General features: G+C 42.5%; 1 protein-coding gene across 1 annotated transcript in view; it reads left to right on the top strand.

Moving 5' to 3' along the window:
- The window catches only part of LOC126187980 (uncharacterized), a 94,133-nt gene that overhangs the window by 6,293 nt on the left and 61,375 nt on the right, over positions 1-26,465 (top strand). The window contains exon 2 of the mRNA XM_049929380.1: positions 2,387-2,488. Coding sequence (XP_049785337.1) covers positions 2,387-2,488 — 102 coding nt within the window. The remainder of the gene's footprint in view (positions 1-2,386; positions 2,489-26,465) is intronic.

Genomic DNA, 26,465 nt, shown 5'->3' with positions numbered 1-26,465 from the left:
GAAGCACTTCATGTGGTCTCCATCAGTTCAAGTGCACAGACCGAACACAGACGGTAACACAGACAAATTTTTCTGTCGGCTATTCATTCACAAACAACGAATTGTCTGTGCGATCACTGTCTGAACAGAGAAATCGGCGCAAACATCTGAGCATGTAAAGCGCTCTTGAAAACCACAGCAAGAGGTGGCCGCTGTTCTATTCCTTCCTTGTGCAACGCCAGATATTGGTTATCTGCTCGAGTCGTCTCACTAGACGGTCTTTTCCTGAAACTTATGGATGACGCACTTGTGGTCATAAGTTGTTGCCACAGTCACGGTCGGTTGAAGGTCCAAGCGTCACAAGTCGCTGCTTGAGGCACCAAACTGGTAGGATCGCCAGAAGCGCCACAACCGCAAGATTTATATGTGGGAAGTACCACATTTACTATAGAGCTGACATAGGTGAAATTGTTCGAGGGAAAAGGGGAGGGGGAAATGGCGCCAAATCATAAAGTAGTTGTGTGAAAAAATGTTCTCGAACCGGCCTTGATCATAGTCAATGTACTAAGAATGAGCCATGTTTCACCTGCTGTCCATCCTTGACTTTGATGTCAGCCCAATTTGAAAAACCACCCATCTCAATATTTTTGACAGAAATACTCTGATGTTACTGGAACAAGTTGACAATATCATGTGTTCAGAATGAGATTTTCATTCTGCAGCGGAGTCTGCGCTGATATGAAAGATCCTGACAGATTAAAAATATGTGCCTGACGGGGACTCAAGCCTGGAATCTTTCGCATATACAGTCAAGTGCATCGCTGACTGAGCTACCCAAGCAAGCACGGCTCGCGACGGCTCCTCATAGCACTACTTCCGCCAGTACCTTATCTCCCGTGAGCAGAGGCTCTGACTCGTGACTGGGTAACTCAGTCTCTACAGTATTATTCCTCATAAGGCAAATGTGCCGGGTTCGAGTCCAGGTCCGGCACACAGTTTTAATCTGCTAGGGAGTATCATCCAGCGCACGCTCCGCTGCAGAGTGAAAAGCTCATTCTGCCATTCTCAGATGTCTTCTGTCTGAAATCAGAAGAAACCAGCTACTATCAAGAGAATATAGCAAAATACTGGCAAACCCAAACCTTCCTATACACCAGGACCTGACACCAAGAAACCGCTTGATATCAAGATCACCTCTATGGAAAACAGGTGAAGAGGTGTTTCCCTTCGACCCAGAAAATGAATGGAAAAGCTTATCGAGTAGAAGCACAGTAAAGAACAGAAAACGGGTTACTGACCCAAGCATACCAATAGAGGGCCTTAAGCTTTCCGGACGAGTGTGAACTACGCTGAACCGTGTGAAGACGGGTGCCGGAAGATGCAGGGAGATGATGAAAACATGGGCCCTCGTGAACGACCCTCAGTGCGAATGTGGACTCAACCAATCAATGACTCACTTGATTGAGTGTACTGTGCATGGTTTTAATGGTGAACTACATAATACAGTACAAGCTCCCAAAGCCACTAATCAGTGCGGGGTGAGTGTACAATATTAGTGACTCTTTATCCTATTTTACTCCCATACTGAGTATGGGGAAAAGACTGTCTATACGATGGTGGAAGTAGGACTATACACTGTTCTTCCTGAAAGCCTGTGGTTTAAATTGGCGAGAAGAAAGTCAGTTTTCTTCCAGACATTCCCATTTAAGTTATCCGATCCCCTGTTTTACACTTTCGTATGGATTGTGTCCACCTGTTAAGATTCTAGCAGGGCGTCGTGGATTCGCCTGCTGTCATGCCCACTTCATAAGGGCTCCAAATGCTGGACCAGTATACTCGTAGAATTGGTCGGCTGCTGCTACGGTCGCACGTTCGAATCCTGCCTCTGGCATGGATGTGTGTGATGTCCTTAGTTTAGTTAGTTTTCAGTAGTTCTAAGTCTAGGGGACTTATGACCTCAGATGTTAAGTCAGATAGTGCTTAGAGCCATTTGAATCATTTTTGAGCATGGAACAGGCAGTTGACTACCGTATCGTCATTCAGCGGTTTCTGCACCATGCGCAGCCATTGTCTATTAATATGGTTGAAGGACTGAAGGTGATCATGTGATGATCGAAACCGATCACCTTCTAATAAACGGGCCTTGAAATCTGAACTGTTTTACAATTTGTTTCAATTGTTATATGTGGGTTCGAGTTTTCATTCTGATTATGTAATAGAACACGTTTCTTGAGCATATCGGATCCTCGCCCATAAAATACCAGGTGACATAAAGCGTTGAATTTTGGGAAAGATAGTCAAAACTGTAATCGCTGTATAAAAACATCTTTCCATGTGTGCGCGCTCGACCTTGAACTGTAGCGGCACGTTACTATAGTAACTGACAGATAAAACATGTGTCTTTCAGGTCACAAAGCCTGCGGCAGACGCTTGCTGATACTCGTGCTTGCTGAAATCGGCTTGACCTTCAGTGCTTTCCTCATCTCTAGATGTGAATACATGTTGCCAGGTGAGTAAAAAGGTAATGTGTTTTGGCGTATTAACTGCATCAAATAATTTCAAATCCAACTGATAAATTGCCCCAAGCTTAAGTCTACGTCTGAACTGCCCATGCACTATTATAAGCCTTTGTTGTGACAATGACTTCGTACGGCAATAAATACCCTGTTACGTTAAAAGGTCCACTTGTTCTTTCCAAGGAGAAGATTTAGGGCAACACACAACAAATTTACAACATTTCACAATCGAATTTAAACAAATCACAACAAAGGTTCTAAATGTGCACTACAAACGTTAAAAGCTGCATTATCAAACACACAACTTTCACAGTTATTTATTTACTCGATCGGCATTTACAAGGCGAAATATTAAACTAGGGCATTGCAGCATTAAAATGACACATTTAGCATTACTTAATTACATAATACAAAATACAAAATTTTATACAATATGGCTTATTTTTTAAGCCATTCAATGGCATTGTCCGTGAGGTTATGTATATCCTCCAGTTCACCATTAAAACCATGCACAGTACACTCAATCAAGTGAGTCATTGATTGGTTGAGTCCACATTCGCACTGAGGGTCGTTCACGAGGGCCCATGTTTTCATCATCTCCCTGCATCTTCCGGCACCCGTCTTCACACGGTTCAGCGTAGTTCACACTCGTCCGGAAAGCTTAAGGCCCTCTATTGGTATGCTTGGGTCAGTAACCCGTTTTCTGTTCTTTACTGTGCTTCTACTCTATAAGCTTTTCCATTCATTTTCTGGGTCGAAGGGAAACACCTCTTCACCTGTTTTCCATAGAGGTGATCTTGATATCAAGCGGTTTCTTGGTGTCAGGTCCTGGTGTATAGGAAGGTTTGGGTTTGCCAGTATTTTGCTATATTCTCTTGATAGTAGCTGATTTCTTCTGATTTCACGTGGTGCTATGTTAAGACAGTATGGGTAGCTAATCTGTAGGTGTAGGTCTAAGTGCTGCCGATATTATTCTCATTGTTTCTCTTAGCTGGATATCGATTTTTGATATATGCACACTTCTGGCTCATACAGGTGCATAGTACTAGGCCACGCTGTAGGCCAGTGCTAAGGTTGAAGTTCTCAAGCTATTGGAATCACATCCCGAAGTGGTTCCGTTAAGTTTGGCAAGAATGGTATTTCTACATTTTAGTTTTTGTTTTGTATCTTCTAGATGGACTCTGTACGTTAGGGACCAATCGAGCTTTCCCGAGGTACCGAGGATTATCTTCATGTTTAATGGCCTGGTTATTCATGCAGATGTTAAGCTTTCTCTTGGCTTCCCTGTTACTGAGATGCATGTTAATACTTACTGTCTTGTCTGGATTCGGCTGTAGATGCCATTTGTTGTAGTATAGGTGCAACAGGTTTAGGTCTTCGTCCAATTTCTGCTCTATTTTTTCAAAGGATTTGCTTTGACAAGCTACTGCTATATCGTACGCGTATATAAACTTATTGGTCATTGTTTCTGGGATATCTGCAGTGTACAAGTTAAACAATGAGGGGCCCACTAACGTGTCCTGCGGGGGTCCGTTGTTGAGCTCTATGCATCTGCTTGTTTTGCCATTAAGAGTTACTCTAATTTTTCTTACAGTTAAAGTGTTCTTCGTAAGTTTATAGGTCTGGCTGCTGTGAGTTTTTCCTATCACTTTATAAAGTAGGCCATCCCTCCACACTGTATCATATGCTGAGGTTAGATCAAACAGGACAACGCCAGTTTTCTTCTTATCCTGATAGCCCTTTTCGATAAAGGTTTGAGAGCAAGGACTTGGTCACAGCAATTTCTTTTAGGCCTAAAACCTGCTTGCTCCATTGGTAGGAAGGGTTCTACATATGAGGAGAGTCTGGTCATCAGAATTCTCTCAAATAATTTATACACAGTGCACAAAAGAGAAACTGGTCTAAAATATTTGGGGTTGTCCCCAGTCTTCCCTGGTTTCACGACAGCGACTAACTTGGCTTATTTCCATGTAGTAGGTATTTTGTTCTGCTTGATGCACCAGGGAAGAGTTGTGCTATCCAATTTCTTCCTGCTGGTCCTAGATTTTTAAGGAATTCTGGTAGTATTCCATCTACTCCCGCTGCTTTGCCGGCGTTCACCCCTGTCATTGCGTTATTGATCTCTTGAATCTCTACATCTTTTATCAGATCTGTGTTCTCCTGTTTGTTCTTCATAACCTCTTTTATCATATGATCGAAGTCTTTCTTTTCAAATGTTCTTAGATGTATTTTCGAGGTTTGTTTTATATGCAACGCTATCTGGGTGGGTGTCATTCTCGTCTGTGGTCTGTGAAGGGTTGTAGCTTTTCCTAATCTTCTTAGCAGATTCCAGCTCTTGCAGCTAGAATGGATGAAATTCAAGCTCTCCATCATTTCCATCCATCTACACCTGTGTTCTTCGTTCATTGTTTGAACCAGTTGTTCCGCAACCTCATAGTTTTCCGTCTCCTGGTATACTTCCAATAATGATTCACACTCTCTCGTCCAGCACGGAGTATATTCTTTCATCGCACTGCGTGGTATACTTTTCAGTGCAGATTTATATATCAGAGTAGTGAACCGCTCATAGTCTCTGGTAGTGGAGGAATATGGTTCACTGTCTCTCTGTGAGAGTCCTAAATGTCTTCCAGTCAGCCTGTTTTAGATTCCACCGTGGGATTGGAGGGCTTTGTAAGACAAAAATCGACAGTCTCAATTCGACGACCACAGGTCTGTGTTGGCTTCTAGGGAACTTCGGTAATACTTTCCGCTTGGAGCTCATCTCCTGTTGCTCCCCCTGTAACGAAGGTCAAGTCAGGTGTTGTTTGTGATCCCCATGTTGCTGATGAAAATGTCGCTCGATCTTTTGGATCGTACAGGAGGTGGATATTTCCCCCTTCAGCCCAATTACTCAGTCTTTCACCTTTTGTATTGCATTCTGAATAACCCCAATTAGTGTGCTGTGAATTGAAATCGCCAGCGTACACAGCTGGGTGTTCGGCTTTGGGCAGTATCTCCAGTGGCCAAAGTTTAGATGGAGGTTTGTACACATTGTAAAGAGCTAGTTCTTTCATTTTGATTCTTATGGCGTGTTCCGTTTGTTCTAGGTCTGTATTCACATTTCATGGAGATTTTGTTGGACTAGGGCTGCTAGGCCTTGTGTGATATGTCCGTTACATTCAACCAAAGTAAAACCAGGGATTATAAGTTACGAAATCGTTTCTTTCTTCAGACTGGATTCTTGTAAAAACACTACATTTACTCCTTCCCTTACTAAGATTTTTTCCAGGATTTCCTCTTTCGCCTCCGTATATCCTTCTCTATTGAGATGGCATATACATAATAATGTCCCGCTTGTTGCCGCTGGGGCGGTCTCTCCTACTGCTCGTTCGCCTTTGCTTGGACCGGGAGGCACTCGTGCGTTCGGTCACCGCTTTTGAGTAGATTCTTCGCCGCTGACCCATGACGCAGCGTTGCCCAGGGTGCACCATCGGCGAGGTAATCTACACTTCGCACCTCAACTGTAAAAAGAAAAAAAGTAACCATATTATTTTATTAAAGACGATCGATTTTAGTCTAAGAGCAGACCATCATGGGGACCAAAAAATATCTCCGCTATTTATGGGTCTGGAATACCAGTTGTAAACCGTTCCAGTACAAATATTAAGCTGTAAGTGCGTCACATATATGTTCTGCTAACCTCAGAAACGTTTGTGTGTGCTTGTTATCATGGCCTGGACTGATTTGTGTAAACGCTTAGCTGAGATGTTTTTGGATCCGATGATGGTCTGATCTTGACCGAAATCAATCGTCTTTAATAAAAAATACTGTTACAGCTGTATATTTCGTAATGCAGTTTTAACCTTCATTAACGCTGTACAACAACAGATATACAAAATAGTCCACCATAAACTGCAATGTCTTCTTTTACTCTTAAGAGAACTTATAGCGTTAAACAAGTCTTAAAGCACTTCTACATTTCCTCATGGAGGAAGCAGTGCCCGTGATTTAACCTAGAAGTTTATCTCATTTGTCCACCTTCGCTAAAGAAGGAACGATAAAATTAAGTGAACAGATTCTAAGGAAATGAAGTGCTATCAGGAAAATATTAAGAAAGAAATCTATGGACAACCCTTATCAGAATAAGGGGTAGGTTGTGAGACGTCTCCTGTGGAATCCATGAATAATGAACTTGACACTCGAATGACCAGAAAAGGGAAAAAAATAGGGGCAGAGGAAGACGAGAAAATTCAAAACAGATCGTAGAAGATACAGTTATGTAGAGGTCTCAGTATTAGAACAAGACAGGAAAAGATGGCGAGCAGCATCAAACCAGCCAAAGACGCGACAAAAAAGTCCTTCCTCTGTGCACTTCTGTCTTCAAAAACCCCCATAAAAATCAAGGGAAGTCAGGTGTGGCAGTAACAATCAGTCCATCGATTAGGGTTGGATACTGAAGGTCTTAAACATACTTCATTGCACCACATGTGGCCAATGGATGCCTTCTAGTTTTTCAGCTGACATATTGTCCGAAAATGGAAATAGTTACTTCCTGGCAAAGTAAATTGCACACAAATTAGTCACCTGTTAGAGACACCACATTAATACCGTCTAACACAAGCTGTATCCTTGATAATTGCCTCAATTTGTTAAGGAAGGGAATCTCCATAAGTTTCTGAGGTATGTAATATCCAAATAAAGCGCCTCATTGCTGGTTAGATCCCATAGAGTTATCAAACTGCAGGGACGTTTCATCAGATCCAAATACACTCATGCAAACAAACAAAAAAAAACTATAAGGAGTTGTCCAAAATAAGCGAAAGTTGGTAGTTGTGCTTCTAGATGCGTCACGTAAGAGTGTCGCTAGTAGCGCCACTGTGAGGATGCCGATCAGGTTTGCTGTACACACACGCTGTAACAGTCGTGAGCTTCAGTAACCTTTGAGATTGGACGTTGTGAGTTGATGTTAGTCATGACTGTCTATAAGGTGACAAAGAAGCCATTATAAACCCTCCAGTGAGTATGAAGGAGGTCGCATAATTGGGCTACGAGAAGCTGGATTTTCCTTCTGCAATACTACAGAAAGACTTGGCAAGAATGTAGCCACTTTACATGATTGCTGGCAGTGGTGGCCACAAGAATGTATGGTTCCAAGAAGACCAGACTCTGGACGGCCATGCGGCACTTCTGAGAGGAAGGACTGTCAGTAGTAGGGTAATGTCTGTTCTGATGCATTTTGTTTGTGTGTGTTGCATACATTCAGGGGCAAACATACATTAAGAGGCAAAATAACTCCCTCCCCCTTCCCTTAATCTACTGCTGTGATAATTGATTTATGCCCCACTGGGGATAATGTCTCCTTTTGAGAGACCCCCATTCCTACCAATCACCTCTTCCTCCCTAACCCCTCTGGGAAATCCCCAACACCTTCCCCTCGCCAATACAAGCTCTCTTCTGATATGAAATTAATTGACTAATAAATTATATTGGTCAATTAATTACCTCCTTCCCATTCTCTAAAATCTGTCAGCCCTCCCCTCCTCTCCCCTCCCCCACTCCCCCATCCCCTATTTCGAAACTGGTGGGGAAAAGACTCAATATGGGTTATAGAGGAAGGATCTCACATTAAAAAATTGAAATCATTGTAAATTGCATAGCAGAGTATATACAATTTATTTACAAAATTCCATTTTCAGAGTTGGACCTCTTTATATGGCGCCAAATGTTCACATCCAGCAACTATGCATACTAATTACATAAGTACATTGATGCAAATTGTGGGTGTTCTCTCTCTGGAAAATTTTCGTGTGTGTACTCACCTTGACATGCAGAAATCGATTGAGCTATCGCACAACACCACCACCAGAGGGTGTCCCATCCCCTACCCCTTATCCCCACCCTCCCAACCCCACCAAGAAAAAATTGGCTGGAAAAATCGCTCAGTCTGTGCTGAGATGGTGAACTAAAACTATCCCATGACAGAAAATTCAACTACATTGCAGAGAGCAGAATAATATATTGTTTATTTATAAAAACCAATTTGTGTACCAGTTGCAGAGGTTGGACTTCTTTATTTGGTGGCAAAAGCTCACCATTTTCTGCTGTTAATTTAATTTTGGAAGATGCAGGTCTTGTCAAACGCATAGAAAAGAAGTGGGAGATGCCATTCACCCGTGGATGAGTGCGTGATACCAGATGCTGGCTTCCTCTGAAATTTAATAGCAGACTTAATTCCTGTTCTGTACAAAACACATACATTCTGCATCATGTCAGTGGAAGCAGCTGCTCTATGTGCTCGCCCTGCTGTGCAGATAGTGACCGAGTTAGTTCACAATACCACCAGCAGAGGATACTGAGAAAAACTACTACCCCAACCCACCTCCTTCCAGCCCACTCTTCCCATAGACTCCTCACTCCCCCAGTTACTTACTACTGGACAAAACATCTGGTGGCGGCAACTCTTTGATGAAATTCCTGTCGAAACACATGCCATCTCCCTCTCTCTTTCTCTCCCTCTCTGTCTCTCTACATCTCTCTCATCTCTCTCTCTCTCTCTCTCCCTCCTTCTTCCTTCTCCCTCCCTCTCTCTCTCTCTCTCTCACACACACACACACACACTCTCTCTCTCTCTCTCTCTCTCTCTCTCTCTCTCTCTCTCTCTCTCACGAGGTTACTTCCTGACCAGCAAGCATCTGTTACGTTTGCTGGAAGTCACCCTAACTCCTCTTCTGTCCTGAACAAAGTAGCAGATACCTGGTAAATATCTGGCTGTCCCCAAGCCGCTGGGCTGTGGATGTACCAGAAACAGTCCATTTGTGCTACCCCTCACTCACTCAAGTTGACTGACTAATTAAATCAATTAATATCCTCTGTGTGGGACAGTTTTTCCTTGCTTCCTGTTGGTGGGTACTAGAACTGGCATATTTGGTGGGAAATTCTGGGGCTATCCACGATTCGATCCCACAACTGCCTGGTTTCCAAGCCCTACTTTTCCCCAGTCTGGATTTTACTTGTCTCCTATTGGTGTATACTGGTACAGTTAGATCGTTTGGTGGGAAATCCATTGTGTTGGAAGTAGCTGAAAATGGTAGTGAGAATTTCAAGTTTCAGCTCAACTGTGCTGTGCTTAAACAACTTTTAGGAGACACAGTAGGAGTTTGACAGGAGTGTGTTCACAATACCACTATCAGAAACAAGAAACTGATCAATCGGGAATTTCACATTGAGATTGGAAGTGGTGCTTTTGACTTTGCAGTTGGAAGCTGTGCTCCATAAAATGATAATTCTGATTTCAAATTTCTACTGGAATTTATACTGTCATGGTTGTGTAATTTGCAACCACTTACAGGTCTGATAGTATATTTTTAAACCACTATAGAATTCCAAAACTGGTTTTCTCTACTACACCAGGAAGAAGAAGAAGGGGATAGTATCTACCAAGTGATAGGACAGTAACCACAAAAAACCCACTTTTGATTAAACAAATACCACTCCACTTTCCACTGCAAGACAGAGTGCACTGAGATGTATTGAGGAGCATTCAACACCTCACGCAGCAGCCATCACCACGTGGACAGGGCACTTTGTAAACATATACACTTAAACCACAATAAATTCCACAGTAGCTGTCACAGTTAGATATCGGAGATCGACGAAACTTCCGCAGGGCACCATTGCTCGTTGGCCAAGCCTGACCAATTTACATGGGGGGATAATGGTCCACCACAAACACTGACCAAGTTGTATCTTCTCTAATTTCCACGTAAAAATCGGAGAATACTCGCAACACACCTGATCGCAAATGCTGCCCAACACATACTGACTATTAGTTCGCTATTCACCCACTCAGAGGGCGACGTCGTTAGGTAAGCTGCACCCTCATATCCTGCCTGACTGGTTTAGAAGGCTCAGTGGCGGCTCACGCCTTAAGCCGGAAATGTCCATTCTTTCTAGTCAAGTGGTGTCATCCTAACAAACCAGCCACGTAGTTATCAGTTTAATTACAATTAAATATTGAATTACAATTAAATATTGCAGCACCAATCAGGTGCCATTTGACAGGGAGCGAAGAATCGGAAATACCTACTCCTGAGGACTATAGCTCTGCAGACATCAGTTTCCCATGTAAGTCTATATCCTCATTATGACTGGACACAAATTTTCACATAAAACCTTTCATACCTCTTACAACTATCGATGTACTATAATCGTAATTTTCCAGGTCAAATGTATACCCCTTCGGACAAGACATAAACCCGTCTACATCTATTTCCTTGCACCTGTTGGAACACTGACCTCAATAACTTTACACTCCAACACACAAACATTTCAGACAAGCAATGTGATTATCATTTATGTATGTATAGCGCCTGAAAAAGTTATGGTATGCCCACATTTCCATTGGCTAGGTGCCTCGATTCTTATCAGTTCTAGGAAATTCTGGATGTTGACTTTTCCAGTCAATTAGATTCGATAACAGACTGTAGGTACTTCCAGTCATCACTTCTGGAGGGTGCTGCATCCCGCCAAGACTCTCTCAAATGTGTAATGTAAAGCACAGCCGTCTTGCACTATGTGATAATCAGTAGCACCCCATGGGTGAACGCTTTGGAAAGACATCACAGATATGGCCTGGTGTAGTGTAATGAACATAGCAGTCGATAATGCGTCAAAGAATATGTGATGGTCTGCTTAATGGAGCTGATGAGAAACGTTCTGCGTATTCATAATGTTACAGCCGTATTATTTGCCCTGTTTGTATACTATAGCAGATCTAGTTGAACCCTTGGATTGGTATAATGTGCAGGTGTTTACCAAATGAATCGATCACCTCTTATGCTCGGATATACTCTTCAATGCGTTGAAACCACAATTCTCCACGTCAGCTCTATCCTACCCTTATGGCTGGACGTACATTTTTACAGGTATAGGAGTCTGATCACTTCCCATACCTGTAGTGATATGTGGGACACTAAACCACAGTAACATTACGTTCCTGATTAGTAGCTTAATTCTCATATACAAGAGTATAGCATCCGAAAAATTATGTTATGTCCACATTCACTCCAGCTGAGTGTCATTTCGCATGGCTTACCATAGTTTCCCTCCCCCCATGAACCATGGACCTTGCCGTTGGTGGGGAGGCTTGTGTGCCTCAGCGATACAGATAGCTGTACCGTAGGTGCAACCACAACGGAGGGGTATCTGTTGAGAGGCCAGACAAACGTGTGGTTCCTGAAGAGGGGCAGCAGCCTTTTCAGTAGTTGCAAGGGCAAAAGTCTGGATGATTGACTGATCTCGCCTTGTAACAATAACCAAAACGGCCTTGCTGTGCTGGTACTGCGAACGGCTGAAAGCAAGGGGAAACTACGGCCGTAATTTTTCCCGAGGGCATGCAGCTTTACTATATGAATAAATGATTGTGGCGTCCTCTTGGGTAAAATATTCCGGAGGTAAAATAGTCCCCCATTCGGTTACTACTCAAGAGGATGTCGTTAACAGGAGAAAGAAAACTGGCATTCTACGGATCGGAGCGTGGAATGTCAGATCACTTAATCGGGCAGGTAGGTTAGAAAATTTAAAAAGGGAAATGGATAGGTTAAAGTTAGATATAGTGGGAACTAGTGAAGTTCGGTGGCAGGAGGAACAAGACTTCTGGTCAGGTGCCAACAGGGTAATAAACACAAAATCAAATAGGGGTAAAGCAGGAGTAGGTTTAATAATGAATAGGAAAATAGGAATGCGGGTAAGCTACTACAAACAGCATAGTGAACGCATTATTGTGGTCAAGATAGATACGAAGCCCACACCTACTACAGTAGTACAAGTTTATATGCCAACTAGCTCTGCAGATGACCAAGAAATTGAAGAAATGTATGATGAAATAAAAGAAATTATTCAGATAGTGAAGGGAGACGAAAATTTAATAGTCATGGGTGACTGGAATTCGGTAGTAGGAGAAGGGAGAGAAGGAAACGCAGTAGTGAATATGGATTGGGGCTAAGAAATGAAAGAGGAAGCCGCCTGGTAGAATTTTGCACAGAGCACAACTTAATCATAGCTAACACTTGGTTTAAGAATCATGAAAGAAGTTTGTATACATGGAAGAACCCTGGAGATACTAAAAGGTATCAGATAGATTATATAATGGTAAGACAGCGATTTAGGAACCAGGTTTTAAATTGTAAGACATTTCTAGGGGCAGATGTGGACTCTGACCACAATCTATTGGTTATGACCTGTAGATTAAAACTGAAGAAACTGCAAAAAGGTGGGAACTTAAGGAGATGGGACCTGGATAAACTGAAAAAACCAGAGGTTGTACAGAGTTTCAGGGAGAGCATAAGGAAACAATTGACAGGAATGGGGGAAAGAAATAAAGTAGAAGAAGAATGGGTAGCTTTGAGGAATGAAGTAGTGAAAGCAGCAGAGGATAAAGTAGGTAAAAAGACGAGGGCTAGTAGAAATCCTTGGGTAACAGAAGATATATTGAATTTAATTGATGAAAGGAGAATATATAAAAATGCAGTAAATGAAGCAGGCAAAAAGGAATACAAACGTCTCAAAAATGAGATCGACAGGAAGTGCAAAATGGCTAAGCAGAGATGGCTAGAGGACAAATGTAAGGATGTAGAGGCTTATCTCACTAGGGGTAAGATAGATACTGCCTACAGGAAAATTAAAGAGACCTTTGGAGATAAGAGAACCACTTGTATGAACATCAAGAGCTCAGATGGAAACCAAGTTCTAAGCAAAGAAGGGAAAGCAGAAAGGTGGAAGGAGTATATAGAGGGTCTATGTTAGGGCGATGTACTTGAGGACAATATTATGGAAATGGAAGAGGACGTAGATGAAGATGAAATGGGAGATACGATACTGCGTGAAGAGTTTGCAGAGCACTGAAAGACCTGAGTCGAAACAAGGCCTCCGGAGTAGACAACATTCCATTGGAACTACTGACGGCCTTGGGAGAGCCAGTCCCGACAAAACTCTACCATCTGGTGAGCAAGAGTATGAAACAGGCGAAATACCCTCAGACTTCAAGAAGAATATAATAATTCCAATCCCAAAGAAAGCAGGTGTTGACACATGTGAAAATTACCGAACAATCGGTTTAATAAGCCACAGCTGCAAAATACTAACACGAAATCTTTACAGTCGAATGGAAAAACTAGTAGAAGTCGACCTCGGGGAAGATCAGTTTGGATTCCGTAGAAATACTGGAACACGTGAGGCAATACTGACCTTACGACCTATCTTAGAAGAAACATTAAGGTAAGGAAAACCTACGTTTCTAGCATTTGTAGGCTTAGAGAAAGCTTTTGACAATGTTGACTGGAATACTCTCTTTAAAATTCTAAAGGTGGCAGGGGTAAAATACAGGGAGCGAAAGGCTATTTATGATTTGTACAGAAACCAGATGGCAGTTATAAGATTGGAGGGACATGATAGGGAAGCAGTTGTTGGGAAGGGAGTAAGACAGGGTTGTAGCCTCTCCCCAATGTTATTCAATCTGTATATTGAGCAAGCAGTAAAGGAAACAAAAGAAAAATTCGGAGTAGGTATTAAAATCCATGGAGAAGAATTAAAAACTTTGAGGTTCGTCGATGACATTGTAATTCTGTCAGAGACAGTAAAGGACTTGGGAGAGCAGTTGAATGGAATGAACAGCGTCTTGAAAGGAGGATATAAGATGAACATCAACAAAAGCAAAACGAGGCTAATGGAATGTAGTCGAATTAAGTCGGGTGTTGCTGAGGGAAGTAGATTAGGAAGTGAGACACTTAAAGTAGTAAAGGAGTTTTGCTATTTGGGGAGCAAAATAACTGATGATGGTCGAAGTAGAGAGGATATAAAATGTAGTCTGGCAATGGCAAGGAAAGCGTTTCTGAAGAAGAGAAATTTGTTAACATCGAGTATAGATTTAAGTGTCAGGAAGTCATTTCTGAAAGTATTTGTATGGAGTGTAGCCATGTATGGAAGTGAACCATGGACGATAAATAGTTTGGACAAGAAGAGAGTAGAAGCTTTCGAAATGTGGTGCTACAGAAGAATGCTGAAGATTAGATGGGTAGATCACATAACTAATGAGGAAGTATTGAATAGGATTGGGGAGAAGAGAAGTTTGAGGCACAACTTGACCAGTAGAAGGGATCGGTTGGTAGGACATGTTCTGAGGCATCAAGGGATCACAAATTTAGTATTGGAGGGCAGCGTGGAGGGTAAAAATCGTAGAGGGAGACCAAGAGATGAGTACACTAAGCAGATTCAGAAGGTTATAGGTAGCAGTAGGTACTGGGAGATGAAGAAGCTTGCACAGGATAGAGCAGCATGCAGAGCTGCATCAAACCAGTCTCAGGACTGAAGACCACAACAACAACAACCATAGTTCCCCAGTAGCAAGACCCTCCCGCTACATCGTCATTATCACGTATTTGTCGAGGGCTAAAGGGCTAAATTAAAAAGCACGCATGTCTTTTATTTATGTTACATACGTTCTTGCATGATAGTCATCGTGTGCCAGAGCAGGAAGAACTGGCGCATTTAATGTAGAAAGAATTGCTTAGAAGTGTCCAGCTACCTTCTATGAGAATATCACCTCAACCTCCCAGCCATCTCATCCCCACGAGATGTCTCGATTTCGTCACTTCCACGAAATGATTTAACATATATGTCATCCATCCAATCAGAATTGAAAACTGACTGTAACTATCCTGCTCATGAAATTCTAATGTACTCCCCCGGTCGTCATGATCTGTCCTTACCACTTGCCACGCAGGGAGGTATCTGACAGAATTAATGTGCCTGTGAGCTCAGGCCCTGCAAGGTAAGGAGGCCTGGGAAGAAGTCACTATTAGAATTCAGAATAACAGCCGTCATACATGCCCTAAAATATTGCAGTGAGGAAGGGCTATCCTCTACTCTAGAACACACAGAGAACTATTACCTATACCAAAAGTTTTTATTACAGAATCACCATACACATTGGGTTCAGAGGTGTAATTGGTGACGTTGGAAAATCCTCTATAATAAGGAAGATCATCAATTCACAAACTAAAGGAAATTAATCGTGATAAACATGAACACACAACCACCTTTCAAAAGCGTCCCAAAATGAGAAAAGAACCCCTAGCGTAACTTACAATAGAATGATCACAAAACAATTTACGCTCCAAATTATTACGCTCGCAACAATCCAATATACCTTATTGTGTACGCTATTTTATCTGGACAATAACATATATTTACCGATTCCTTTCTAGCTTTTAAGCCCTATGAACACACACGCAATATGTGGCTAGAATGAACACGAGAGAATGAGAAGACAATACATAACATAACTCCAATCTCCAAATGAACTGAAGTGCACCCACGAGCTTGTGACTCCCTCACTGAGCACCTGAGCAAACGCTTTTTTTTTTTCTTTATTGTTATTTTCAAACCCGGACAAACAGGCAGGCTGTCAGCAGCATGGTACGCCGCTCTTCAGCCGTAGAGGAGAGAAAGAAAGAACAGAAAGAATACACAAATGTGACATAACGGTGGGTAAGAAAACAGGAGACACATAAAGACAAACACGGAGCCGTTCACACTCGACGATAATTCACTACAAACTGTTGTCACGACGCACTGAAGATGGCGATGGCACAGGTGAACGAGGGAGTATGACGGGAACACTGAACACTAAACATGACGGCACTCACGAGACACTGATGGCGATGGTCTCCGGCGCGCGAATGCCCACTCAGCGTGTACGAGTCCGGGGACCTGCCAAGAGAGGAGGTGGAGGAGGAGGAAGGGGAAATGGGAGAGGGGAGAGCAGAGATGCCATGGGCAAAGGAGAGAGGGGGAGGGAGGAAGAGGGAGGGGAAGCCCAGAGGAGAGGGTAGGAGGGAGGGGGGAAAGGAAAGAGAAGGGAAGGGAAAGGGGGGAGGGAGGGTGCCTAAAGGAAAGGACACAGGAGGTGGGGGGGGAGGATCAAAGTTGATAGGAGGGGTAGATGCAGGGGAGGAGGACATCATCAGGGAGGGGGAGCTGGCGGAAGCCACCTTGGGAGAGGGTAAGGAGGGTGGAGAGATGGAGACCGGGTGGGACGTGGGAATACAGGCGCGGCAGCGGGCGGGGGTGGGAGAGGATCGGGGACACGAGCGGGTGAGGAGGATCAAGTTTACGGGAGGTGTACAGGATCCGTATCCTCTGAGCAAACGCGATATTTACCGTGCTTTATCGGCGGCTGCTGTGGTTGGCAGCTGCGTATGATAACGGCGGCGCGTCGGCACTGCGCGGACCTGTAAACCTCAATACCATTCTGGCATTGACTGTATCAGCAGTCGAAAACTGCCGTGAGTTTTCGTGAGGCGAAAAACTGTGTTTTTCCCTAGCTAAACTATCGACGATGTCCACTCGCTACGGCTTAGTGACGTGTACACCTCTGACCTCTTTAATTGTTCCGCAGAACGTAACTAACTCGGGTCGAAATCCGTAATCTCCACTCTGGAGATTTTACGACCTTTTCGAACCCTGTGAACGCAAGTGTTAAAAAAAAAAAGCTCTTCTAGGCCGACAGAACAGGAAGTGTTCCGCCTACATACGGCCCTGGCCTGAAGAGATCTCTCTCCCTTCTACCCACGGCCCACCTCTCTCCTTCTCTCTGATGAGACCGTCCTGTATATCTTTTTGTTTCCCCCCACTGTACCTTGTGTTCATCCCCTACCACAAGTTGTAGTGGCCAACGCTGACTGTGATATGACTTGCGTCGTTTCTTGGCCCAATGAGGCTTGAGAAGCGTATTGGAGGTGTAAACTACTTTCCTTCTGGCCTATAGCATTCATGTTTCGCTCCTATTCCTTCTGCCCATACACGAGCTGACCACGTGCAACCTCGTGTTCTCCACACCTCCATCACGTAATATGCAAGTATTTGTTAAATATAGTGTTGCTATTCCACTGTGGCCTGTTTTCTGTTTCGAAGAAAGAAACCTAACGACAGTGTTTTTCGCGCTTTTCAAAGACCTCCCATTGTTATTCTGAAAGAATTCCTTTCCTAGAAGCGTTCCCAGGCATCAGATGTAGTCTTTCTGCGTGTGTTCTGTCCAGTCGTCTCTGACACGCTGTTAACTTTATTTTGTGCGACTCAACATTTTTCGTAAATCCGAATTGCGTCTATTGCTCCTCTAACGGCGGCCACGCGGAGCCCTGCTCTCTGTTTCGAAAAAAGAAACCTAGCGACAATGTTTTTCGTGTTTTTCAAAGACCTCCCGTTCTGATTCTGAAAGCATTCCTTTCCTAACAGATGACGATATTGCACCATGGTTCTCAATTTCTATATCATTGCTAACTATTCTCACATTTGCATCGAACCTACATTGTGGCTTGGTGGTCCACACGTGAAACCGATACACACACACACATACATACACACACACACACACACACACACACACACACACACACACAGAGAGAGAGAGAGAGAGAGAGAGAGAGAGAGAGAGAGAAATTGCAGTGTTGCGCTACGTGTTGCCGGTTATTCTATATTTACACGCAATATTACAATACGTGGCTAGAAGTGAGGTCATAATCAAAATTGCAGAAGTGACATATAATCGATAAAATTACAAAAAATAACGGAAAACACGTATGAACTGAGGGAAAATACCCAAAAGATGGGAAAATTGAGGAGGAATAAGGGAGAAATTACACGTCTGCTTAGTGCAGAAAAATTCTTGTGTATGGGAAAGAGTGTATGACAGCAAGAGGAATGTGAGTAAAACCCGACATGGATCCACTGCAGATCAGGGAAACTAAACTATTCTCTACCAATCACAACCAAATGGTGTCAGCTAACAAATACCGTACAGAACAGAGGCTGCATGGTTTTAACAACATTATGCTACGACCTATCTTAGACAATAGATTAAGGAAAGGCAAACCTACATTTCTAGCACTTGTAGACTTAAAGAAAGCTTTTGACAATGTTGACTGGAATACTCTCTTTCAAATTCTAAAGGTGGCAGGGGTAAAATACCGGGAGCGAAAGGCTATTTACAATTTGCACAGAAACCAGATGGAAGTTATAAGAGTCGAGGGCCATGAAAGGGAAGCAGCGGTTGGGAAGGGAGTGAGACAGGGTTGTAGCCTCTCCCCGATGTTATTTAATCTGTATATTGAGCAAGCAGTAAAGGAAACAAAAGAAAAACGTTGAGGTTCGCCGATGACATTGTAATTCTGTCAGAGACAGCAAAGGACTTGGAAGAGCAGTTGAACGGAATGGACAGTGTCTTGAAAGGAGGATATAAGATGAACATCAAAAAAAGCAAAACGAGGATAATGGAATGTAATCGAATTATGTCGGGTGATGCTGAGGGAATTAGATTAGGAAATGAGACACTTAAAGTAGTAAAGGAGTTTTGCTATTTGGGGAGCAAAATAACTGATGATGGTTCAAGTAGAGAGGATATAAAATGTAGACTGGCAATGGCAAGGAAAGCATTTCTGAAGAAGAGAAATATGTTAACATCGAGTATAGATTTAAGTGTCAGGAAGTCATTTCTGAAAGTATTCGTATGGAGTGTAGCCATGTAAGGAAGTGAAACATGGATGATAAACAGTTTGGACAAGAAGAGAGTAGAAGCTTTTGAAATGTGGTGCTACAGAAGAATGCTGAAGATTAGATGGGTAGATCACATAACTAATGAGGAAGTATTGAATAGGATTGGGGAGAAGAGAAGTTTGTGGCACAACTTGACCAGAAGAAGGGATCGGTTGGTAGGACATGTTCTGAGTCATCAAGGGATCACAAATTTAGCATTGGAGGGCAGCGTGGAGGGTAAAAATCGTAGAGGGAGACCGAGAGATGAATACACTAAGCAGATTCAGAAGGGTGTAGGTTGCAGTAAGTACTGGGAGATGAAGCAGCTTGCACAGGATAGAGTAGCATGGAGAGCTGCATCAACCAGTCTCAGGACTGAAGACAACAACAACAACAATATGCATTATGTCTACTGAAGTAATAAAAAAACATGCAAGTTGACCGCTGTCTTGGATGTTTTCCTAGCAGAGAGAAGTATTTGCTTCTAAATTGAGATGGATCTCGTTGAAGGATGGTAGAAAGTTTATGTAGTAATCATTTGAAAGGGATTGTAACGAAATATGATTTAATGGTAGACTGATGACGCATACTGGAGAGAGAGAGAGATGTTGTGGCTGGTCATTTATAGCAGATTTAACCATTTTTTCAGTTGTTCTCTCGGACTGTACAGCTGTGTGGTATAACCTATGTTCAATTCGTATACAACTGCATGTTCTGGGTTTGACTTAGAGCACTATCTACCTGCAGTCGTTAACACCAAGCCTCCCCATACCACACTCAGCAGACGACTTCCAGCGCATTTGTGATGAATCATGTCCACCAAACCAATGGTAAACCTGTTTCGACATCATCTCTAGACGAGTGTAGATGTATGCAAAGTACTCCATTCCCCTGCCATATCTTGGACGTAAATCGAGTCCTCAGTTTCATAACTACAGTGATTCTAAATCAGTGATGGGTTTGTGAGGTACTGCAATCCCTCTATATACATTTGTGTGACACATGTGTTGAAGAGACTGTGTTCTGTTCATGGGGTTAATGCAGCATGGCGTGTAATTTCCCATGTCAAACACCACTCTTCTGGTAAACCTTCCGGGATGTAAGGTCGTGGTCCATGAAACTCTTCAGCTCCTAACGTTTCGTCCAGAGCTGCGCTGGACATCTTCAGAGTTTCACAGTTTTACCAGGTTTTTCCATAATTTCATAGCATTTTACCCAATTACTCGAGTTCAAAACCACAGCTTTCGCGATGCTATTTCCGTATCGTTGCTAAAAGACAACCTCCATTGCTTTGCAAGTGATATATACATGTGGACATACCGCGAACTCTGTTAGGCACCTGAATGACATGATGCAAATACTGTTTCGTAGTGCAGGCAATAGCCAGCAGCCGAGAGAAGGTGCAAAAACTACGTGTCTTAGTCGAGACACTTTATAAATCCAGTAAGATTTTATTACAATTGACCACCTCCCCATATGTGGATAGGATTCACAAAATATTCTCAGTTTCTGGAGGTCCCCAGCGCCTACTGTACACGTCCGATTATTGTTCGGAAATTATGCTATTCTTGCCTCAGTCCTCTAAAATGATGGTCAGCTACGGAAAAAGCGTGAAACAACGACATCTTATGAGAAAATAGACAAATGCATAGTAGTGGTGTTTGATCACACTATGAAGGCTTTCACGACCGGATGACATATCTTCTGGTAAACCTTCCGGGATGTAAGGTCGTGGTCCATGAAACTCTTCAGCTCCTTACGTTTCGTTCAGAGCTGCGCTGGAAATCTTCAGAGGGGTGTTTCTCCTCCGGTGAGTCTTGCCGACTGACGGGTCGGACGTCTGAGAGCGTCTTATACATCGTAGAAAAGTGGGCGTGACCAGAGTTACACATGATATGCAGAGATAATCTTTGTCAAAGATAAAACTTAACTATCGATCGTAATCTCGTCACGTATAAAACTGTCTAGCAATTCTGTAGTGCTACTGTCCAAATATCACTAAGTTTCATGGTCTCTTCTTTCCGATTAAAATTATCCCTATGTTTATATATTTCAATTGCTTCTCTACAAAGCCGTGGGTAATAGTTCGTCGTCGTCGTCGTAGATAAAATTTTTGTTTCGGAAAACCTCACTTGATGATTTCCTGACTGAAAAGCGTGTTCTGCTACAGCCGATTTATCTGTTTTTCCTAATCGGCAAAGGCTTCTGTGTTCTTTTAACCGTGTATTTACGCTTCTTTTTGTTGTTCCAATATAAACTTTTCCACATGTACACGGAATTTTATATACGCCACTGGCTGATAGAGGAGCGCGTTTATCTTTTACAGACCGGAGAACATGACATATTTTCTTCGATGGTCTAAAAACAGGTCTAATATCATGTTTACTTAAAATCTTTCCAGTCTGATCCGTTACTTTCTTTATGAAAGGGAGAGAGACTGTATTCTTCCATCGTTTTTCGGGCTTGTCCTTATGCTTTTTGTTGTTTGGATGCAGAATTCTGCTTACTTCTTTCTTTGAGTAGCCATTTTTCTCAAAAGCGTGCTTCAGATGTTTTAATTCGACGTCTAGATACTCCGGCGTGCAAATCCGTCTAGCTCTGTCAACGAGACTTTTAATCACACCTCTCTTTTGTTGTGGATGGTGGTTAGAGTTTTTATGTAAGTATCTGTCTGTGTGCGTTATTTTTCTAAAAATCTGTTTTTTCAATCTTACATCTGTCTGTCTCATAACTAAAACATCCAAAAACGGTATTTTGTTATCATTTTCTCTCTCCATGGTAAACTGGATTCTTGGATTTATATTATTAAGGTAATCAAAAAATTTGTCTAAGGCTTCTCTACCATGTGGCCAGACCACAAATGTATCGTCTACATACCGATACCAGCGAGATGGTTTCTTATCTGCTTTTTCCAAGGCTGACTGTTCGAATTTCTCCATGTAGAAATTAGCTACTGCAGGACTCAATGGTTTACCCATTGCTACGCCATTAAGTTGCTCATAAAATTCATTATTCCACTGGAACTGACTGGAAGTAAGACTGTCTGAAAAGAGCAGTCAGATCTTCTGGAAAAATATCTGTTATAAAAACCATAACTTCGTTAACTGGAATCATAGTAAATAAAGACACTACATCAAAACTTACTAAAATATCTTCAGGAGTCAGAATTAAACCTTCAATTTTCTCTATGAAATGACGTGAGTCCTTTATATATGAGTCAGTTTTTCCAATATATGGATGTAAACGAGTTGCTAGATATCTTGCTATTTCATACGTAGGAGAATTGATAGCACTAACAATCGGTCTCAGAGGAAGGTCCCTCTTATGTACCTTGGGTAGGCCATAGAGTCTAGGACACATATCTTCAGTCTTCAATAAAGCTCTTTTTTCTTCTTTTTGTTAAAAAAACACAGAAGCCTTTGCCGATCAGGAAAAACAAATAAATCGGCTGTAGCAGAACACGCTTTTCAGTCAGGAAATCATCAAGTGAGGTTTTCCGAAACAAAAATTTTATCTACGACGACGACGACGAACTATTACCCACGGCTTTGTAGAGAAGCAATTGAAATATATAAACATAGGGATAATTTTAATCGGAAAGAAGAGACCATGAAACTTAGTGATATTTGGACAGTAGCACTACAGAATTGCTAGACAGTTTTATACGTGACGAGATTACGATCGATAGTTAAGTTTTATCTTTGACAAAGATTATCTCTGCATATCATGTGTAACTCTGGTCACGCCCACTTTTCTACGATGTATAAGACGCTCTCAGACGTCCGACCCGTCAGTCGGCAAGACTCACCAGAGGAGAAACACCCCTCTGAAGATGTCCAGCGCAGCTCTGGACGAAACGTTAGGAGCTGAAGAGTTTCATGGACCACGACCTTACATCCCGGAAGGTTTACCAGAAGATATGTCATCCGGTCGTGAAAGCCTTCATAGTGTGATCAAACACCACTGCTATGCATTTGTCTATTTTCTCATAAGATGTCGTTGTTTCATGCATTTTCCGTAGCTGACCATCATTTTAGAGGACTGATGCAAGAATAGCATAATTTCCGAACAATAATCGGACGTGTACAGTGGGCGCTGGGGACCTCCAGAAACTGAGAATATTTTGTGAATCCTATCCACATATGGGGAGGTGGTCAATTGTAATAAAATCTTACTGGATTTATAAAGTGTCTCGACTAAGACACGTAGTTTTTGCACCTCCTCTCGGCTGCTGGCTATTGCCTGCACTACGAAACAGTATTTGCATCATGTCATTCAGGTGCCTAACAGAGTTCGCGGTATGTCCACATGTATATATCACTTGCAAAGCAATGGAGGTTGTCTTTTAGCAACGATACGGAAATAGCATCGCGAAAGCTGTGGTTTTGAACTCGAGTAATTGGGTAAAATGCTATGAAATTATGGAAAAACCTGGTAAAACTGTGAAATTGATGGGAAATACGTAAAATTGCTGAAAATATGGCAAAAGCTCCGACCTCGGCAGTTTGCTCATCCGTCATCGACAACAATATCGTAGACCAAGTTCGTTGCTTTACTTGACTCCAACATACGCACCATTCATTGAACTGTGGATTTTTTCCAGCGATATCGCGAGGACAGAGTATGGATGGGAATATACCGATAGTTACTATCTGTTACATCAATGTTTGATGACGCTGTTCTCAAGGTGAAATCCGGGGATCGATCCATTTATTTACGACATACCAGGAGTAGAATATCTACAATTTATTCTCGAATCTGATTGGCTGGAAGACATATATGTTAAATCATTTCTTGGAAGTGATGAAATCGAGACATAATGTGGGGATAAGGTGTCTGCGGGGTTTAGGTGATGTTCTCATAGAAGTTAGCTGGACACTTCTAAGTTATTGTTTCTACACTGTGTCAGCTCTTTCTGCTCAGGCTTACGACGACTATCATACAAGAACTTACGTAACATAAATAAAAGAAGTGAGTGCTTTGTAATTGTAGTTACGTCCTTTAGTCCTCGACAAATATGTGGTAACGATGATGTGGCGGGAGTGTGTTGCTACTGGGAAACTATGGTAGGCTGTGTGAAACGACACCCAGCTGGAGTAAGTGTGGACATACCATAAATTTTTGACTGCTATACTCTTGTAAGTGATAATCAAGCTACTAATCAGGAATGTTACACTGCTGGAACGTAATATTACTGCGGTTTTGTGTTCTGACATATCACCAGAGGTATGGGAAGTGATCAGACTGCTATTCCTGTAAAAATTTACGTAAGACTAGCCATAAGGGGAAGATAGATTTGACGTGGAGAATTCTGGTTTCAGCGCGTTGACAAGTACATCCGACCATAAGAGGTGATAGATTCATTTGGTAAACACCTGCACAATACACAAATGCAAGGGTTCAACTATATCTGCTATAGTATACAAACAGGGCAGGCAATACGGTTGTAACATCATGTATTTGCATAACGTCCTCTCATGGGCTCCCCTAAGCAGACCCACACATATCTGCCGCATTATCGACTGCGATGTTCATTACAGTACACCAGGTCATATCCGTGATGTCTTTCCAATCTGCCCTCGAATCTGATTGACTGGAAGACTTAACATTAAGTAATTTTCTGGAACTAAGGAGAATCGAGACATCTATAAAGTGGGAGTGTGGACATACCATGATTTCTTCGGACACTATACATAATAAATGATAATTGTACTGCTTGCCTGAAATGTTTGTGTGTTGGAGTGTAAAGTAACTGTGATCAGTGTTCCAACAGGTGCAAGGGAAATGATATGGGTGGTATTATGTCTTGTCCTAAGGGGGGTATAGATTTGATGTGGAAAGTTGCGATTTCAGTAAGTCGGTAGTCGTAAGGGCTATGAAAGGTTTTCTGTAGAAATTATGCCCAATCATAAGGAGGACATAGCTTTATATGGGAAATTGATATTTGTAGACCCACAGTCCTCGGGCAGAGGTATTTCCAATAGTTCGCTCATTGTCGAATGTTACCAGCTGGTGCTGCAATCATAATATTTGATTGTAATTAAACTGATAAATATCTGTCTGGTTTCCTAGAACGATCCCGCTTGGTGTCCGGGCACAATATGGAGGTAGCCAGTGACCAGAATGAATGGACTCTTCTGGCTTAACGCACAAGCCACCACTGAGGCTCCCAAACTGGTCAGGCAGGATACAAGGGTGCTGTTGACCTAAACGTGTCTCCCTCCAGCTGAATAAATAGCGAACTAATACTCAGTATGTGTGGGGCAGCGTTCATGACCACATGTTTTGCGAGTATTCTGATTTTTACGTGGAAATTTGAGAAGATTCAATATAATGAGTGTCTTCTCTGCCTGCTTATTCCTTCCCCCCCCCTCCCCTCCTCCTTATGTAAATTGATTGGTTAAAAGCTGGGTGGTCACAGTGGTACTGCCTGCAACCTCTGAGTACCAGGAGGTGAGCATTCAGCTACCAGCGTGGCGAATGTGCAGCTGTGTCATACAGACGTTCCCGTGATCTCCGACTTCTAACTATGACAGCTACTACAGAACGGATACTGGTTCAAATGGATGTGTTTACAGAGTGCCCTGCCCCTGTGGTGACCGCTGCTGTGTGTGGTGTTGAATGCTTCACAATACATCCCAGGGGACTCTGTCTTGCAACAGAGAGATGGAATGGTATTTGTTTAAATAAAGGTGCTTTTCTTGTTATTACTCTCCTATCACACAGTAGATCCTCTTCTTCTTCTTCCTGGTGCAGCAGAGAGAACCAGCTTGAGAATTCTTTAATAAATGCATTTAGCAGACCTCTGAATGGTTGGGAATTACACAATCGCGATGGCATAAATTCCAGCCGAAATTTGAAATTACAACTATCACTTTATACAGCACAGCTTCTAGTTGCAACGTCAAAAGTACCACTTCCAATCTCGACGTTAAATTCCCGATTCCTCAATTTCTTGTTTTCAATAGTGGTATTTAGAACACACTCCAGTCAAACCCCTGCCACATTTTCTGCAAATTGTTTAAGCGTCTAGCACGATTCAGCTGAATCTTAGAATTCTCACTACCGTTTTCAGCTACATTCAACATAATGGATTTCCCGCCAAATGATCTAACTGTGGCAGTATCCACCAATAGGAGAGAAGGAAAAACCAGCAGGGGGAAAGTAGGGCTTGGAAACCAGGCGGTCATGGGATGAAATCATGGATAGCCCCAGAATTTCCCACCAAATATGCCAGTCCTAGTATCTACCAATAGGAAGCAAGTAAAACCTTTCCCACACAGAGGGTATCGATTTATTTAATTAGTCAACCAATTTGAGTGAGTGAGGGGTAACAGAAATGGACTACTTCCGATACATCCACAGCCCAGTAGCTTGGGGATGGCCATAGATTTACCAGGTATC

Source organism: Schistocerca cancellata, chromosome 5 (genome assembly GCF_023864275.1).
Source record: "Schistocerca cancellata isolate TAMUIC-IGC-003103 chromosome 5, iqSchCanc2.1, whole genome shotgun sequence".
In the NCBI taxonomy this organism is placed as follows: domain Eukaryota; kingdom Metazoa; phylum Arthropoda; class Insecta; order Orthoptera; family Acrididae; genus Schistocerca; species Schistocerca cancellata.
The sequence above is the reverse complement of the archived record's forward strand: the minus strand, read 5'-3'. Positions and strand labels throughout refer to the sequence as shown.